This window comes from Centruroides sculpturatus, unplaced genomic scaffold (genome assembly GCF_000671375.1).
Source record: "Centruroides sculpturatus isolate CEXI.00-Female unplaced genomic scaffold, Cexi_2.0 scaffold85, whole genome shotgun sequence".
Classification (NCBI taxonomy): domain Eukaryota; kingdom Metazoa; phylum Arthropoda; class Arachnida; order Scorpiones; family Buthidae; genus Centruroides; species Centruroides sculpturatus.
Genome location: NW_019384798.1, coordinates 1,419,802 through 1,437,476, shown reverse-complemented (window position 1 = coordinate 1,437,476; position 17,675 = coordinate 1,419,802). Strand labels below are relative to the sequence as shown.

The 17,675-nt window shown below is 34.5% G+C and overlaps 3 protein-coding genes across 3 annotated transcripts; all 3 read right to left on the bottom strand.

The window, feature by feature from the left end:
• Positions 1-1,948: 1,948 nt before the first annotated feature.
• LOC111629483 (adult-specific rigid cuticular protein 15.7-like) lies at positions 1,949-2,855 on the bottom strand. Its single transcript, XM_023373398.1, has 3 exons — positions 2,847-2,855; positions 2,601-2,648; positions 1,949-2,524 (listed from the first exon to the last, which is right to left on the bottom strand). The coding sequence occupies exons 1-3, from the start codon at positions 2,853-2,855 to the stop codon at positions 2,252-2,254; spliced, it is 330 nt and encodes a 109-aa protein (XP_023229166.1). The 3' UTR covers positions 1,949-2,251.
• A 4,676-nt stretch (positions 2,856-7,531) lies between these two features.
• On the bottom strand, positions 7,532-8,863 carry LOC111629503 (cuticle protein 10.9-like). Its single transcript, XM_023373421.1, has 3 exons — positions 8,759-8,863; positions 8,640-8,690; positions 7,532-8,109 (listed from the first exon to the last, which is right to left on the bottom strand). Exons 1-3 carry the CDS (start codon positions 8,765-8,767, stop codon positions 7,831-7,833), a joined length of 339 nt encoding a protein of 112 aa, XP_023229189.1. The 5' UTR covers positions 8,768-8,863; the 3' UTR covers positions 7,532-7,830.
• A 3,339-nt stretch (positions 8,864-12,202) lies between these two features.
• Positions 12,203-13,289, bottom strand: LOC111629502 (cuticle protein 16.8-like). Its single transcript, XM_023373420.1, has 3 exons — positions 13,204-13,289; positions 12,948-12,992; positions 12,203-12,706 (listed from the first exon to the last, which is right to left on the bottom strand). Exons 1-3 carry the CDS (start codon positions 13,210-13,212, stop codon positions 12,314-12,316), a joined length of 447 nt encoding a protein of 148 aa, XP_023229188.1. The 5' UTR covers positions 13,213-13,289; the 3' UTR covers positions 12,203-12,313.
• Between the last annotated feature and the right edge of the window lie 4,386 nt (positions 13,290-17,675).

Genomic DNA, 17,675 nt, shown 5'->3' with positions numbered 1-17,675 from the left:
TTACAATAATACGTAGGTCTTAACTGTAGTATATAATGCGCACAATTTAGTTAATGAGCCTTCATAATTTTAAATGAAATCAATTAATTTTTCTTGTTGCCTCCAAAATCTCTACCTCACACTTCTAACACACACGCTTTATGTATTCTATCGGGTATAATTTAATTTTTTAATCCACGCATATTCTACTAACGACTATTTTTGAGGTTCAAATATTTATGTATGGTATGACCTACATTTATTCATTCATATTCACGTGCGAAACTACGGCACCACTTTTTTTATTTAATTACCTTATAGAAAGTATTTATTACTTCGCGAATACTTTTCAGTGTTGCGTTACAGCTAAAAAAGTAGAATAAATTTTGGTAATTTATACGAGAATCCTTTTCATTTTTTCTGAAGATATAGTTGCATTTACAGAGGGGACGTTGATGCAAATTCATAATTAACTTATTGCCCGATCTCGAATGAATTAATTAATTATGCATTGCTAACATTAATTCTCACTATATTATAGAAAAAAATAAAAAAAATTGCAAGATCTATAGCTTCCATTTTCATATTCCTAGTATAATACATTAGGTTGAGCATTGCAACATGAAAAAAGTATAAAACTTCTATCAAAATTTTGTAATTGCGCAACTTAAAAGATTAATTTTGAAGTTAATTTCCACTAAATAACCCATTTTCATCCAAAAAGAATTAGCCCGAAACCGTTGCAAACAGTCCGCCATTTGAAATCATCGGCCCATTAATCCAATTGTCTCTTGCGCGTGCAGAAAATTGACTTTGCGATTGTCTTAATAGCAATATCTCTGATTTAATATAAATATATAAAATATATTTTAAATGTTTTTGCCGCGGAAATTCCTGCATGGATTTAAATAGAAATATGTCGCACATTTTCATTCGAAGAGGACCACGTAAACCGGTGCCACATCGTTTATAGGCAATTTCTTTGTATAAAAATTGCCATAAAATATATGCAGTTTCTGAAAGAAAGATGTGCCACGTGTGCCGAGACGAGAACCACGATGCACGTTTTACACAGAAACTGCCACGAATCATAAAATACTGATTTATACTTTAATAAAAACCACGATATCTTCATCGCAACTAGTTTTATTGAACCATAAATCATTTACTCAAGGGCGGATTTCTTCTTATTATTTTTATAAAATGGTGGTAATTATCGTGTAATGGTGGCTGTTTTTAATGAAGAAATCGTGCACTTTTCGTGTGAATCTAACGTGTTAAAATCGAACTTTCGCCCTTACGGGGTTATTTTTATTTATTTTAACTGGGTCAGATGATACTCCGAGCAACTTAATGAATAATTTCATGTAGAACGAGTTGTAGAAAGAGTGCGACATCTTTGACAATTTACAACGCGTCAGTATTCCGTTATAACCCTTCAAACTCGAATAATATAGATTTTATATTATATTTTATACGCGTATATCTATAAAATTCAATTATTTATTTTATTCCGTACAAAAGGTCAATAAATATCATAGTAACTTCAACTTTTTACTTTCGCGCTTTCGTGCGAAGAAAATTCGACCTCGATGACAAAAATATAATTAAATTTGTTCATTTTCTATTGGCCATTAATATGCCTGGAAACCCAAACTTATCGTAACCACCATATTAATGGCCAATAGAAAAATGATACAGTTATCCAAAGAAGAAGCAAATTATAATGTACATAAATTTATTAAACGTGATTTTAATTATTTTTAGTTTGTTTAAAAAATAAGTACAAATGGAAACTTTGCTTAAAATCGAAAAGAAATTAAGTAAAAAGCGAGAAAATCGTGTATAACGCGCAGTTTGAATTTGCATCGTTTCTAAGAAGAGAGTAAAAATAACTATTTAAATATAATTTAAATTTATTTTAATAAATCTGCCACGCGTTGTGAAGCTGTTGTGGACCAAACATAACTTGCAACTATAAAATTTATTTACTACTTTTTTTATACAATAAAATATCAGAAACAATAACAACAAATAATCTTGGCATCGAGGATGTTAAGACTCCAGATAGGATTGCCACCACAACCCATAAGAACGGAAGGAAGAAGATTAAGAAGATCCATCCTCCTCGCACGAAATCCAAATAGACATTTCTTAACAAGAAACCGTCTACTAGGATGTCGTACGAGGGCTGGTGTAATTAAACACGTAAAACTAAGCCATCGGGACGGGTGCCAATCTTAACTTAAGTCCATTTCGGAGGAGGTGGTGTTTACTTTCTCTTAAACACGTTGAAGATTGTGTCTGCGGGATTATGTGGAGGAAGACCTTCGTTAGACTTCACTTCGGCTTTGAATCCATCTTGATCCGCAACGTATTCCACAACTCTCTTTCGTCCGTCTCCAATTTCTAACGAATATCTTCCTTGAACCTTTCCTTGAGCATCTTGAGTTTCGCTATGGCTGATGGATCCTCCTACGTCGTCCTTTCCTCCGATTTGCTCCGCGTATTCAAACTGATAGGGTTTTGGAGCTTCGTCCACTGGCTAAAATTATAAAACACGAATCATTAAATACACCCGGTATCGAGATGCTAGAAAGTTATGCGAGATAAAAACTCACCGCACGTTGTGCCAACACACAGACGAGCAAAGCGATGAAGCACAATACCTGCAAAACGAAATAGAGTTTAAAATAGCAAAAATTTCACCTGGAAGAAGAACGAAGAGCACTCTCGAACATCCCTAGAAGATTCCCAGAGATGTTCGTGGGTACTCCCTAGGAATCTTCTAGGGACGTTCGTGGGTATTCAGCTATATCAATACTTTTTTCTGATAAACGAGACAGAATTTAGTGAAATGTTCTTACCTTAATCATCTTGTATCTTCTTCTGATATGATGTACCTATCTTCCAGCCATATTTATATATTTTTCTCAAACTGTTCAAGGTCGTAAAGGTCATCGCGACGAAGTAGAAATGGTGTCACACTAGTGTCTTCGCAACCTTGATATTGACGTGATCATATTTTATCAATACGTGTCACAGTTAAGAAATTATGCCCCTCGTCTCCGTTTAATCGATAAATTTATGTGTAATATACACCCGCATCGAGAATAATTGAGACGGCCGGCGCCATTTTGGAGCCGTGAAGATTCCGTATCAATTTCGTTTGGAATTTAAAATTAAATTAATTTAGTTTAATTTAACGTAATTATTAAGTTAATTAGCTAATTTTAAAGGTGTCGATACCCTATTTCTATGTAGGATTCTTCGAGGGTTGTGTTAAATTCTGCATTAACACTTGACTAATTTTCCAGCCAAATGTTGGGAGGAGTGCGAGGAACTGCGCTCGCTAAACGAGAATAGAACACATCATTTTAACCCTGAGACAGTGAAAATTCTTCTATCGCCTCCCGGGTGTCACGTCATCCATAAATGCGCAAAGACCGAACGACATGAGTTAAGCGTTATTCCCGTTAATGGCTCTACCCATTTTCCCTGAGAATTCATTACAAGAGAATATTTCAAAGCTTATCACTCGGAAATATTTTTGTAATTTTGAGGTCCTGGAATGGGCATAAAGTTATGATTTATTGCGCACGATAATTTTAATGTTGATTCGAGGGGTCAGACGAACACGGGCGCGCAGATGAATCGAAAATAGGTTGAGTTCCTTCAAATGTACGTTTCCTACTTCGCTCGAACGTTTGTATAACCCGTTAAACTTGATATACCTGAAAGAATGGATAACGGATTTATAAAATATGTCATCTCGATCCCCCATAAAAATAATTGGCATTGTATGAGGTTCGAAGCGCACCGACATTGATGACCATTTTGATAAAATAATGTCAGATAATCCTTGAACCCTCGAAAGTCGAGCTGAAGTCCGAAAGTATTCCTGCGCTTAAAACTAGAAAAAATTGATCTTTTCCCCATTTTTCAGTTTTTCGTGTGACACTTGGCAGTTTTTAGTGGGGTGCTAACGTCACGTCGTGGATTCTGCTTCCGGGAATGGCTTCAAAAAATTTGTTTTATGTAAATTTTCAGAAACAATAAACTCGTTTCCTTACTCGAGCCACCCTCGAAGCAAAACATCTTTCTATAAAAAAGAAATTGGCAGAAAATTGTGGGAAAGACAGAATAATTTATGAAAAACTTATAACTCTTAATTTACATACGACCTTCGCCTGGTTAGATGACATCTGATAAAGTATGTCATGTATTTAAATATTATATATATGTATATCTACTTTATATAATTACGAGGCATCGGATCCGATCGTCTCTATCATAATACTAAAGATTTTTTATCTCGATAAAGCGCCGCGTGTCGCTGTAACGAGAGACATATTTTCGGTATTGGTACCACTGTACTTTATACATTATACAGGAACGTTTTTGTTCCGTAAAACAAATGTTAAGTGTTCTTTATTTAAAATTAAAGCTAGTGGTTCGTAAATGAAAGCGAATGCATTAAAATCTTGTCTGTCGGTAACGCTTAATATTTCAAAGCGCATTTACTTCCTTATAGCGAAGAAGTAATAACACACACGGGTGTAGAAGGTACTTATAAAGATATATTGAGACACGTCTCGTGTACATGTGTATACATACGTATAATTGTTTGTTTTAAAATAATCGTTATACGTCATTAGAATTACAGATTTATGCAAAGATGCTACGAAGATAGGTTTAATGGATGGCAAAAGCTGCACGAAACTTGCCCCGGTGTACATAAAAAAACTTGTTTAGTATGAGCGAAAATTGTTTTCCACCCGCTGCGAACAAAACATCTGTTCCTAAATGCACGATATTTGTGTTTCTAGCGTCGGAAACACGTGGTCTATCAGACAGGATTATGAAAACAACACCTCTTAGACGAACCCAAATTAGCAGTAGTATATTTATAAACCATGAATAATGGTTTCGAGGGTAAGATAACTCGTCCTACTTGATTAAGTGTTGCCAAGCCGGCTACCGCCACCAATTTCCTAACGGTCATTGCGCCGACCTCCGAACGATATCGGTATACAAATTATCGTTGCGAATAATTAAAATTTAAATTACCGACTCTAACGTTTTAAAATAAAATTATAAGAAGAAAAGTCACAAAATTAACTTTTAAAATACTGAATCGTTACAGTACATTAATTCTTCAAACACGGATAATCGAAATCGTAGGGTGAATCGGGCCCAGATAATTGAGTATGGGGGTAGGAAATCGATTAAAATATAAATTAAGTTTCAAAATTATTAAAATTTTATTGACATTTTAATAAATTTAGTTTTAAATGACGCGTAATTAGCGATGCGTAACGGCCATATTTACGCCACTACAAACAAACAAAAAAAAAAACAGTAGAAAGTAGCCGAAACCCGTTAATCTTTCGTTTTAAGTGTGTTAAGAAGAGGTTATCCACTTTCCTAAACCTTTAAAAAAACGTTGTTTTGGTCCGTTGTAGAAGAGGTTAACGACACGCAACTACTTAAAAGAAAACTACCAACTAGAGGAAGCGGGGTTAACTACATTTGTAACCCCAAACGTTATTATAAATTAGGAAAGAGGCTAACAGCTTTACAGCCCCTAAATTATCGGGTGATGAGTTAATCGTTCTTTATTTATCGTCTCGGTATTTTTAGATACCTTTTTCCGAAGAGGTTTACTTGTACTTGAAACAGCCTTTAAGGATCCCTCCCCTCGTGCATCCGTTAAGTGGCACGCCTAAGACTTGGCAATGCAATAGAAGGGTGAGATCGTGTTTTTGAAAAATGTAGGACGGGTGAATACCGAAAATGTGGGAGAAAAACAGATCGAGAGCTTTCAAAACTTGATCAAAATTCTAAAAATGTCCTTTAAAAGTTTTCAGATTTTTTTTCAGTTTTTAGGAATCTTTTAAACTTTTTAGAAGAATTTCTTAAAAATTGTTCTGAAATACAAACGGTCTCTCCTAAACTTCATTCGTCGAGCAGACAATTAGGTATTTATTTATTTATTTGATTTTTAAAATAACTTTTCGGCAATTCGTATATTTATAATTGTGTTTCTTATAGTGTCCTTTAATGAGCATCATTTTTCATTTTTGCCCGTGTATTGGGCCTGTTCTTCCAAAAAACATTTGAACATCATTTCAAATATTTTCCTTCAAAAAATATACATTTTTGATATTTTTAAATACACTTTTTGTTATAAAAAGAAGTCACTCTTAATTGTGCCATTTCTAAGAAAGCACGTTTTATTGCGCTTCTATATTACTAAAACCTTTGTTTATCGAGCCTGTTTTTAAGTAAAACACCTCCCTTCCGAGCCTCATTTCTTTGCGAAACGTTTACGAGGACACGTTTCTTTTAAACACGTGTCTTTCCATAAACATCATCCCTCCAGAAACACGTGTCTAACTCAAAAAAATCCTGTTTTATTAGATTTTAAAAGATGATATTCGCTTCAAATTTATTCATTCTTTTAAAAGAACTAATTTTTTTAAATTAACCAAAAATTAATCGATTTCTAAGAGAATAATCCAATGAAAACGAAGAAGAAATCGATATTGGAGGATTCAAAATGGCTCCCTCGTCAAATTAAATCAATCTTTAACTCTCTTGTAGGCGTGTGTACAGAAGACGAGGAGTATTTGGAACAAAAGATGGTATTTGAAACCTTTATTTTCAGCCGGGAAAACATCGATAGATGGTCCTAAATATCGCGCCAGAGAAATTGGGTCGTATGTGTTATGTTTTTTTTTTTTGGAATATTCGGGTGATTAGATGGCACTTAAGAAGTAAAAAAATCCACAATTTCCTCGTCTCGGGACACGTGAACAACCGGTTTCTTACTATCCACTTACGACACGCGAAGTCTGGACATTTGTTTAGTCTTTTCAAAAATGCGAACGCTACCTGTTTCGTAAGTCAATATAACGGGAGAAGGGAGATAAACTACCGTTGATTTTGGGGTGTCTTTTTCACGACTTTGCGACAAAAACAGGAAACTTTCTTCTAAATTCTTTGTAAAGCATGGTTTTTGTTGTTGTTACAGAGTGAAACGAATACTTTAACCTCTGTCAATAGGCTAAATCTTGCGAATTTCAGGCAAATAACACATTTTCTGGGAATTAAGAATGTTAGAAATACGGAAAACATGCCAAAATGTCATATTTCCAGTTATTCCTCGAGAACAGGTTTTATGTATTTCGAATGTTCGAAATGGAGTAAGTCATTAGTGAAAACGAAACCCGGTAATAAAAATAAATGTACAGCGACGTCGGTAGAAATTACCGCCAAGCACCTAGTTTCTAACGGATCTAGCCTTCGCTTTCACTTTTTAAATAGAATTTTATCTGATTTTTCAAAAAATAAATAAGTTAGCGACACGAATTTTACGGTCCTTGTCCAGTTTCTCGTAATCACGACTAAGAATGCGGTCCAGTTGCAGCGGAATTAGGTCGGGCGACGGTTGGTAGGGACATCAGAATTGAGGTTTAGAATTCCTCCGAAATACCCCAAACCCTCTGTAATTTTAGTTGGCTTTCTATATCTTTCTTCTCGGTTTACATAAGCGTTGATGGCACCCGTTCGACGGGCTGTTCGGCACACCGTGTCACACTAGTTTGATATTTAAGTGTGGCAATGAGAAATTACGCTACAGAATAATACATTGACAATAAATTTTATATTTATTCGGCATAAAAGTACAGTAATAATGAAATTTCCTCCGCGGTACAAATTTTGTTGCGAGAGACCCGCTTATGTACACGTACACAAACTATAGCCCATGGAAATCGATCGACTAAGCCACCTGGGAAAGTTGCGAAGCAAAATGGCGTATCTGAAAAGAGAAAGTTGTCAGACGCTTTACTTTCTCCTTCTGAAACGGTTGTGGACTACGTCTGCGGGGTTGTCTTCGGAAAATCCCGGTTCGTTGCTCTTGACGACGGCTCTAAATCCGTTTTCGTCAGCCTCGTACTCTACCACTCTTTTTCTTCCATCTTCCACTTCGAATTCGTATCTGCCAACCTTGCGCCCGGCCGCGTCGCCACTTTCGCTCTGGCTGAGAGATCCCCCTACTTGGCCGTTTCCTCCGAGTTTAGTGTCGTACTGGAAGTTGTAAGGCCTGGGAGGTTCGTCCTGGGGCTACAAAGTATAGAAGTCGTTAGTACTAAAATCCTCTAAAACTACAAGCTGTTGCCATGCCGAGATCGGAGGTAGAGACTAGCCAACCTCGTTGTTTAATGTCGGTGTGGTAGCGAATGTTAATTTACTGCATTGTTTGCGGCAAATCGCTAAAAAAATCAGTGGCTTAAACGCGCGAAGTTGTCGAGTTTAGTAGTAAACTACTAAAGACGGTAGTTTTCCATAAAAGTAGTCGGCCTAGTGGGAAATCGCTGGAAATAGTGGCTTACTAACAAAATGATGAATGTGGCAGTTAACTAATAAAAAATACAAATATATTGTGTTTAATTAATAATTATTTTTAGATGGCTAAAACAGTTGCATTTTAGTGTAAACCGCTAGTAAAGCTATATTTTTAAATGGTAAGCGCTGAAAAAATATTAAAATGCTTTCAAATAGGGTGAGAAATAGTTAATAAAAACACAGTAATCTGATAATTTTATTCAGAAAAAACCATTAAAACTATCAAAAAAATGAGGGGAAATACTTACCGCGCGCTGCGCTTCGACCAAAAATACCACCAAAGTTACTAAAAGGCACAACTGTAAGTAAGTAAAGTAAATTAGAGACGGAGTAAAAGTACTAAGAGTCTACTGGGATGATGACTTACCTTAATCATGTTCCGGTGTCAACGTTGATGCTGGTCTGCCGCAAACATCTCCATCTGGCCTTATTTATACGTTTGCTCCAACGTGGGAATTTTCTGCGAATCCGGTGTTTATCTTTATTAATAATGATGATGCGCATTGTTACCTTATGGGACGAGAAACCGTGACCTTCGCCACCCTTAATAACAAGCGAGGTTCCGAAAGTCACGGTCCGTGGCGGGATCTAATGACTATATTAACTTAAGAGCCACCCCCTCCCCGATTATTCGGGTTTCGCTCGCGACCACCCCCTGGAAAAACCTCAAAACGGACCTCCGTCGTGCCAAATATGCAAATTAGGTTCTGTTACGCGACGGTACCGGTTGCGCGCCGATTTAGGCGACGATGTTAGAGAATTAACGACGGATAAATTAACCAGGAAAAAACAGTAGGATAAATTAAGAAGGAAAACTTTAATTCCGTCCCCCGTTGCTCAACTGTTGTGTAGTTTTTAGATACTTTTTCCAATAATCGTGAGGAAAGAGGCAATTTAAGTTATTAAATTTTGCCACTTCCGTCCGTGTACGTTAACTAGAAAAAGGTATTTGGAGCGCTTTTCCTACTAAAATATATATAAATTGTGCGGCATTTAGTGGTTTATCTAGTAAATATATAAATATGCAGAAGTATATAGTAGTAAGCTACTAAATAAACGCAACATATGCGGAGGTTTCGATGGTTTTCCCACCGAATAACAAATATGTGATGGTGTTTCGTAACATTTCCTTTAAAAATATGTAGAGATATTTTTAATGCGGAATATTACTAAACGAAGAGATAGGTGTTCGCGTATTTACTGGATTTCAACTAATAAACAAGCAAATAGCGGTTTTTAGTAGTATTCTATTAAATACATAGGCCTAAATGAGAGAATTTAATAGTAACTACTAAATATCTCCACAATATCAGTAGATCAGTGTAAAAACGAAACAAATATGTTCGTATTTAGTAGTAACTTACTACAGAAATTTTCGGTGATATTTAGTGATTTTTCTACTAAATAATTATGGGGACGTATTTAGCAGTTCTTTAGTAAACAAATATATATTTCCAAGTACTTAATACATTTCTACTAAATAAATAAATATATGGAGATATTTGGAGAATTTAGTAGTAATCTACTAAGAAAGCCGATCGATAGTAGTATTTAGTAGTTTTTTTTTATTAAATAAATAGAAATGCAGAGGTATTCGGCCATCTCCTACTAGAAAACTAAATACGTAAAAGTATTTGTTACCTTCCTACTTAATTAGTAGATCTACGGAGGTATTTAGTAGTTTTCCTACTAGATACAGTAGATATTTAGGGGCAGTTAATGTCTCGCTACTGAATAAATATTCCTGCTAATAAATATTTTGCTTAGCTGATTTTTTATACATAAAACATGAATTAAAAAGGAAAGTTTACTTCCCGAACACGTTTAAACCCTGTTTACTGAATGTAGATGTAGCTAGCGTGTTTACATTTCTTGAATTCAGTGAGTTAACGCAAGAATTCTTTAGTATACAAATGCACGCGATGTTGCAACCATTAAAAGTTCCTCCAGAAAGTTGAGTTTTTTTTAATGGTTGCGGTTCACCGAAGAATTATTATAACCGCTAATTAGTAGTATTATTTTAATTCTGTAGTCTCTAATAATAACTTAACCTGTAATTTGGGTTATTCGGTAGTTAGTAAATGAGTATTTTCAAATATTTAGTGGTTTCTTACTAGAAGTTTAAAGGTTTATTCTAGTTCTCCACTAAATAAGTAGGTATGTCGGTTTAGTAGTTTCCTACTAAATAAACAAATATTTAAAGGTATTTATTAATTTAATACTGAAAAACGAAGTATTTTATGTTTTGGTTTAGTAGTTTCCTACTAAAAACATAAATATTTGGAGGTATTATTACTTCTCCACTAAATAGGTTGGTTCATGTTTCGTGTCATTCGATGGTTTCTTGCTAAACAAGTATTTACTAATTTCCTACTACATCATATTTTTCGTTATTCAGTAGCTTCGTATTAAATACATAAACATTATAAAATATTTACTAATTTCTCACTAAATGAGTAGTATCTGGAGGTTTCCTACTATAGAAATGAATATTTAAGAGTATTTACTATTTTCCCACTAAATCAAAAGAATTTTATTTTTATGCTTATATTATGCTTACGTATTTAGTGGGGAATCACCAAAAGAGGCGAAATGCCTCTTTTGGTGATTCCCTACTAAATATGTAAACATTTGGTTTCCCACTAAATATGTAAGCATTTCTAGGTATTTAATCGTTATTAAATAATTAAATCGAGGTATTTAGTAGTTTGTGCAAAATAAATAAGCGTTATAGAGGATCCGCAATAATACTTCAAAATAAATTATTTATTAGAGTTTCAACTTTACAATACATAACTGTAACACTAAACATCTTCAATGAAACGACTGAATAGTTATGTAATACCATTGTTAGAGGAAATTGCACAGAGAAAACACTACGCGAATACATCAAATGCTTAAATAGTAAATTAAGGCGATTAATAGTTTAAACACGCGTAACACACACCCGTGTGTTACGCGTTTAAACTTTTATTTTGATTGGCTAATTTTGGGCTGTACAACTTTTTAAATTATTAAATTGAAATCGAGAAGCTCCTCTAGTGACAAAATTTAAATTCTTAGTTATTTCTTATTTTATTCACTAGGGGAGCTTTTAAGTACAGTAATATACAAAAAAACATTTAAAGTTAAAATTCGTCGTTTAAAAACAGCAAAAGTTTAAAGCGAACAATTAATTCGGCAAGATGTTTTAATATAAAGAAAAATTCTTTCCACTTTCTTTAATTTAGCAAAAACTAAGTAGAAGGGTAGCAAGAAAAATGTAGTTTTTACGTTACATTAGCTCTGGGTGTATTCTTGACTGACACTGACTGATGTTCGCCCACCCTTGGCCATTGTATTCGTAGAGGAATCGACATTCGATCCACCAAATTTGTCCTTGGTCACACATAGTTATGGGAGTTTCACGCATTGGAATAGGTGTAAATTTTTACTATAGATATGTGGACGTATTGTAGGTTCTACGGCATTTAATTCACTCGCGTTTTCTATCAAAAGTACGTTTTTTTTCTATTCGTAACTCCGTGAAACGTGAAGAATATGCCACGAAAGCTGATTATAGTTGGAAATGTATGTGTTAAGCGAAGTTCACGCGATTTTTAAGAGAGTAATAATAAAATTTCGGCATTATAAGCGATTTTTGTGGGTTTTTCGGGTTCGAAAAAGTCCATATATTCAAATATTTCGATATCTTATATAAATATTTGGCATTTCTCTATCGGTGTCATTATGCAAATAAATACTCGAAACAAAAAAAAAATTTGCAGTAGTTTAATTACAACAAAACCAGGTACACAAAACGATGTTGCTCTATAATTTTTTAATTTTTTTTATATAGTTTTGAAGGCATTTGTCCCCGACGAACCATTCTTTGTAGAAACCATATATTTTCTCGTGTGATTAACGATAGAAATATAACGGTTTACTGACCGGCACCGCCTAGTTGCTTCAAGTAATCCTCTGCAACCAGTACAAATTTACCCTTAGGTGGTTTTGTGGTGGCTCTGGGTCGTGGCGTTACGTGACGTACAGGTTGAGCGGGTTGCTTAGGTTCTTCGTAAGAAGAATAAAAATTGACGTCATTAGGATTTTCGTTTCTGGTACCTTGTTCGTTGGTTTCGATGCTCTCCACTCTGTAACCGTTTTCGTCGGCGATATATTTCACTATTCTGAATCTACCGTCGGCTAGATTCAACCCGTAACTCCCTAAAACTCTGCCATTTTCGTCTCCTTGCGCCAAGTGATTGCTCGTACCGTTGGGTCCTTGTGCAGTGTATTCGAACTTAAATGGTTTCGGACGTTCGTCTTTATCCGCCTGAAACGTAACACGGCTAATTAGTTATTAATACATTAGCCTTCTTCTATCGGAATTCCATTAATTAATTGAATCAAGAATTTGCGTTACGGTCTTCAGCAAACAAATAGGAACAATAAAGATTCCCGTCGTAATATAAATCTCAATTGCTACAATTACTTAAAAGCAGTATTTAAATTACGATTTTATAATATATAAAAATTTTGCATAATCTAGCTAGAAAACTTGACATTTTACTTACCAGTTGCGCCCCAATACAGAGCAAACACGCCGCAAGATAGACCAACTATAAAAGAGAACCAATTGTTACGTAAAATTTTTAAAGTTGAAGAAACTGATGGAAAAAGTGCATTGAAAGCAACAAGAAGTCGAATACAATAAGTAATAGTCGATTATCCGAAGCCCTCGTTCTAGTACAAGAGCTGTAGAAACCTGAAGCACGGAGGAACCCAAAGTAGGATCCACCCAATTACACACTATTAAGCGATTGTCCTTACCTTAATCATGTCGTATGGCTTCTTGTGATGTTGCGAAGATCCCGTGTGTTCTTATTTATACTTTTGTACCAGTGACGGATGTCTAACTGGGGTCGATAGGTCGTCCATAACAATAGAGAAAAATGGTGTCATCGGAGTGTCTTCGCAACCTTGATAATGACGTGGTCATAATTTACATCGACGTGCTACGATTTTTGAAAATTTCTCCATTTTTCCATATTTTAGTAACCATAAATCAATCGAGATACTCATTATGTTCGAACTAACCTCAACTTCTGGTCTTAAATAGCGAAGTTTCACCGATTTCTCTTAACTAGGTTAAGTAAACTGCTGATAATATACAGTGTTTGGACGAATGTTCCGTATTGCTAAACAAACAAATATATTTTTCCCGCCAGGTTCAGCATGTTAATGATATCTTTAAGAATGTGCGAACCATACTCTTCCTCTCTGTATTACGGAGTTCAGCAGCTCGCAAAGGAAGATCCATTGCAGAAAACGGTATAAACAGTACAAAATTTCAAATTTGACTGCTTTCGAACAGGTTTTTGAACTTCTATTTTATCTAAATTTATAATTTATTTATATTTAATCTTTAAATTATTTGCACCAGTTCCATTTATCAGGTAACCGAATGCTCAAAAACTGCTGCAACCGGTCTTAAGCATTACGTTAAGAAACATCATTTGGCGTTACGCTGTAACCCCTTAACTAAATTTTCTTACCCTGTTATACCCTAAATTTAGTATTCAATGAAAACCCTACCGTAAGATGTATAACCAGAAGCGGGCTTCTTATGTAAATACGAGAATAAATTCGCGCGTTTTGTTGCATAATCTTGAAATTTACGACATCCGTGAGTTATATTTGCCTTCTTTTATATATAAATCCCAAATTCGGATTGATAAATGAAACCTGGATGCATTTATGAATAAGTTTTTAAGCTTTAGACGTTGCAATTCGGCCGTTACTTATTGTAACTGTGCGCTTCAATAAGCGTGAAATTGCCCCAACCACGAAGAATTGAAAGCTATTCACAACTTTAATTACATTTTTATTAAATTTATTAGGTTCTCGCATTAAAATCTCATTAATAAAAGGAAACAACGTAAGAATTTCATCAAAAATTTTCATTTTTGATTAAGAAACTCTTCTATTTTGAAGATTTTTCGGTAAGTACAATACTGTAATCACATTATTTCATAAATATTTGAATAAATAGCCTTATAATATTACAGAAATATCTACATTGTTTAAATTAATATCGAACACAATAATATAAACTTAAATCAAATTATTTACATCTCGATTAATTATAAAATACTTTGCTGATTTTGGGCTATACAATTTTTAAATTATATATTAAAATCAAGAAGCTCCTCTAGTGACAAAACTTAAATCCTTAGACATTTTAAATTTTATTCACTAGGGGAGCTTTTATATAACATACAAAAAATTTGAAATAAAATTCCTTAATTTTTATAAAATGAAATAAATAATAAAAATATCATTTCATTATTCTATCACTTTTTGTCATAAATGTCACAGAATATTAATAGAGAAATGTACATAGCTGGAGGGGAAGACGACTTCCAGTTTTGATATAGAATGAAATAAAAAGTAGCATAACATCGTTACAGATCTCATTCACTTTCCCCCACACGTCCACTAACCATGACACATATTGCATGCAGTTGTGGACGGGTAATTTATGAAGTTTCGGAATCCGTAAAAAACAACAAATTCCTCTTTCGTGAGCCGCGATACTCTGGCATCTCTCCAACTCCGCACCTTAAACATCCCTTTTCTATATATGGAGCGAAAAGAGATGTCCTCGCCATATATCATCATAAATATCTTTATTAATAGCAATAATTTAAATTTGTCCTCGAACTTAGGGGAATTTTTTCAAGTTTTTGGGGGTCTCATAACCGTTATGTTATTCTATTATTTATAAACAGGAAGATAAACATCTAAAGAGACCTTGTTTAAGATAAACTACTCTGAAGTGTGGCGATTTGATCTTCGGGGTGTTAGATGTTATCTCACGCGTACAGAATTCTAATGAACTGGAATGGATCCTACGGTATGGCATGGCCAGGTCTAACCTTAAGGTTCGTAAGCTGCCATTAATGATAGAGTTTTATAATCCAAATTACAGTAGTCAGCATTTGTGTGACTGAAAAGGACGAGTCCGAGCTTAGTGTCGCGCCGCTCTTCCTGGTTTCAAATAAGAAAAAGTGGCGAATTTTTATAGAATTTAAGTTAGTTTGAATAAATAAATTAGCTAATTTAAATTTATTTATTTAACGATTTAATTTTTATAAAGATAGCGAAGATATGTTTGCGACCTAAAAAATTTCGAATAATCATGGGGGTTGATATCATCAGAGTAAGAAAAATAATGATAATTAACGTATCTACAGATCTACGATTAATTTTAAGTAATTTATTCAAAGAATTGTGTTATAAAATTAACAAAATTTTATTGAAAAATAAAGAAATTACTGTAAATTAGAGGAACGTGAAGGAGTACAACGTGCTATGGTTCCGGATCCCTCGGGTTGTAAAATCAAATAAATTAATTATATTCTGTTTTTCTGGCATTCTCCAACTTAAATGACTTCTTAATTTTATAATTTTAACAAATTAAAATGCCATTTTTCCGTATAAAATTTTTTTAACGTTTAAATTAACTTTCAAAAAGTGGATTTTTGCCCTAATATTGTGTCTCGATAATTAATTTTAAAGCTGTAAAAATCTAATTTCTTTAGATTTAATTAAAGAAAAACAATGTTCTCGTTAGTTTTATTAAATAAGTAAACAGTAAATATGTCTATTTTAATTTAATATTTTACTTAATGTCACTCAGAATGTGATTAGATCCTTCATACGAGCTCGTGACCTCTTTAATTGCGTAATTCGAGACACTCGGGTAGAAAAGTAAAGTTCTTTGTCGCTTTCTTAGCTATTGAATTTGTTAATATATTTTCTAGTGCTATTTGCTTATAGAGTTATTTAACCAACACTTCCTAGTTCTTTCGTCAAAACAATCTACACCTGAAGTTTACACCTGCAGATTTATTCATATGACATTTCCGAGAACCTCCTATGACGACCTTCACCTTTTTCTATACTATAATTAGCTCATAAATTACAATATCGGACGATACTGGATTGCCTTAGATCGAGACATTGCCAGAAGTAATGTCTTCAAGTACACTTCTTACAATAGAAAATGAAGTAAAATTTCCCCTTCCAGGGGTACTAAACACAGCAAATTGATGAGGAATACAGATGTCAGGAGAATACAAACCGAACGAGCCGACCCGTTTCTCCAGCTGTTTTCTTTCTTTACTTCCTAGGAATCTCGTCTGGCAATTTATATACATTAGTCATGCCATATATTAAGCCCGGCGAGCTCCTCCTACTCCTTTCTTGCTCTTCACGCTTCTAGATTATTTCTAATTTAACACGAATATTCCTCATCTTGAAAGGAATAACGCTTACGATAAAGCTTTAAAATTCAGTTTGTACCGTTCGTGTTAGTTAGTAGGGTCGTTCCGGTCGAGATATGTCCTCGGAATACACGTTGCTCTGATAATTAGTTTAGTTTTGATGGGTGAACTATGACCCGTACATTGTAACTAGTGAAGTAGTTTTGGAACTAAACCCGCTTTTAATAGTCGATATGCCCGTAGGGGTGTTAGAATTGATGAGTTGTCACGCTCGCCTTCGACCTTTGCAATATTTATTTTGCCTTGTTTTGGTATCTTGTATTTTTCGAAGCGATTTGAATTTGCATTGCGTAAACGTAACAGAATTTAGAAGCTTCCTGGTAAAAATGCACTTACATTTTCTCGAAGAGGAAGAAAATTAATGTTTTAAGTGTTAATAGGAGCGAGATGAGGAAGATGGGGAAAACTGAAAAGAACTCCAAGAAATAAAGGAAACTCTCGGGGAAACAAGAAGAGTTTTAGAAACAGTCGAAACACGGCGAAAACAGAAGGTTAAGAAACGAACGAAATTCATAAAAGATTAAGAAAAAGCAAAGGAGGCGGAGGGGAGTAATGGCATAACGCGGCACATGGGCGATTTGCCAATAGACGATGACTCCTGAGAGGACTGTTAATGGGTTTGTCCCTATTTAGATGTGAAGGAAACCCGGAAAAAAGGAAGAGACAAAGGATCTTCATAGATGAGCAAAGTGAGGTTAAAAATAAGGGAAATTCATAAAAGATAAGATTAAGAAATCAACAAGACTCGTAGGAATACAAGAGGAGGCTAAAGAATACACGAGATTAATAGACGAGTAAGAGGAAAACAAGAGGGATTCGTAGATAATAAGACAATAATATAATACAAAGAGGAAAAGCATAGAGAAAGGCAAGTGGAGTTTAAAGAATACGGGACACTTACAGGAAGCACTTTTCGTAGTCACTTTTTCGGACCAAATGCCGATCGATTAAGGT

Coding starts and splice junctions, on each gene's coding strand:
- LOC111629483 (XM_023373398.1), bottom strand. Junction 2,525..2,600: donor GTGTGTTGGCACAACGTGCG/GTGAGTTTTTAT, acceptor TTATAATTTTAG/CCAGTGGACGAAGCTCCAAA.
- LOC111629503 (XM_023373421.1), bottom strand. Junction 8,110..8,639: donor TGGTCGAAGCGCAGCGCGCG/GTAAGTATTTCC, acceptor TATACTTTGTAG/CCCCAGGACGAACCTCCCAG.
- LOC111629502 (XM_023373420.1), bottom strand. Junction 12,707..12,947: donor TCTGTATTGGGGCGCAACTG/GTAAGTAAAATG, acceptor GTTACGTTTCAG/GCGGATAAAGACGAACGTCC.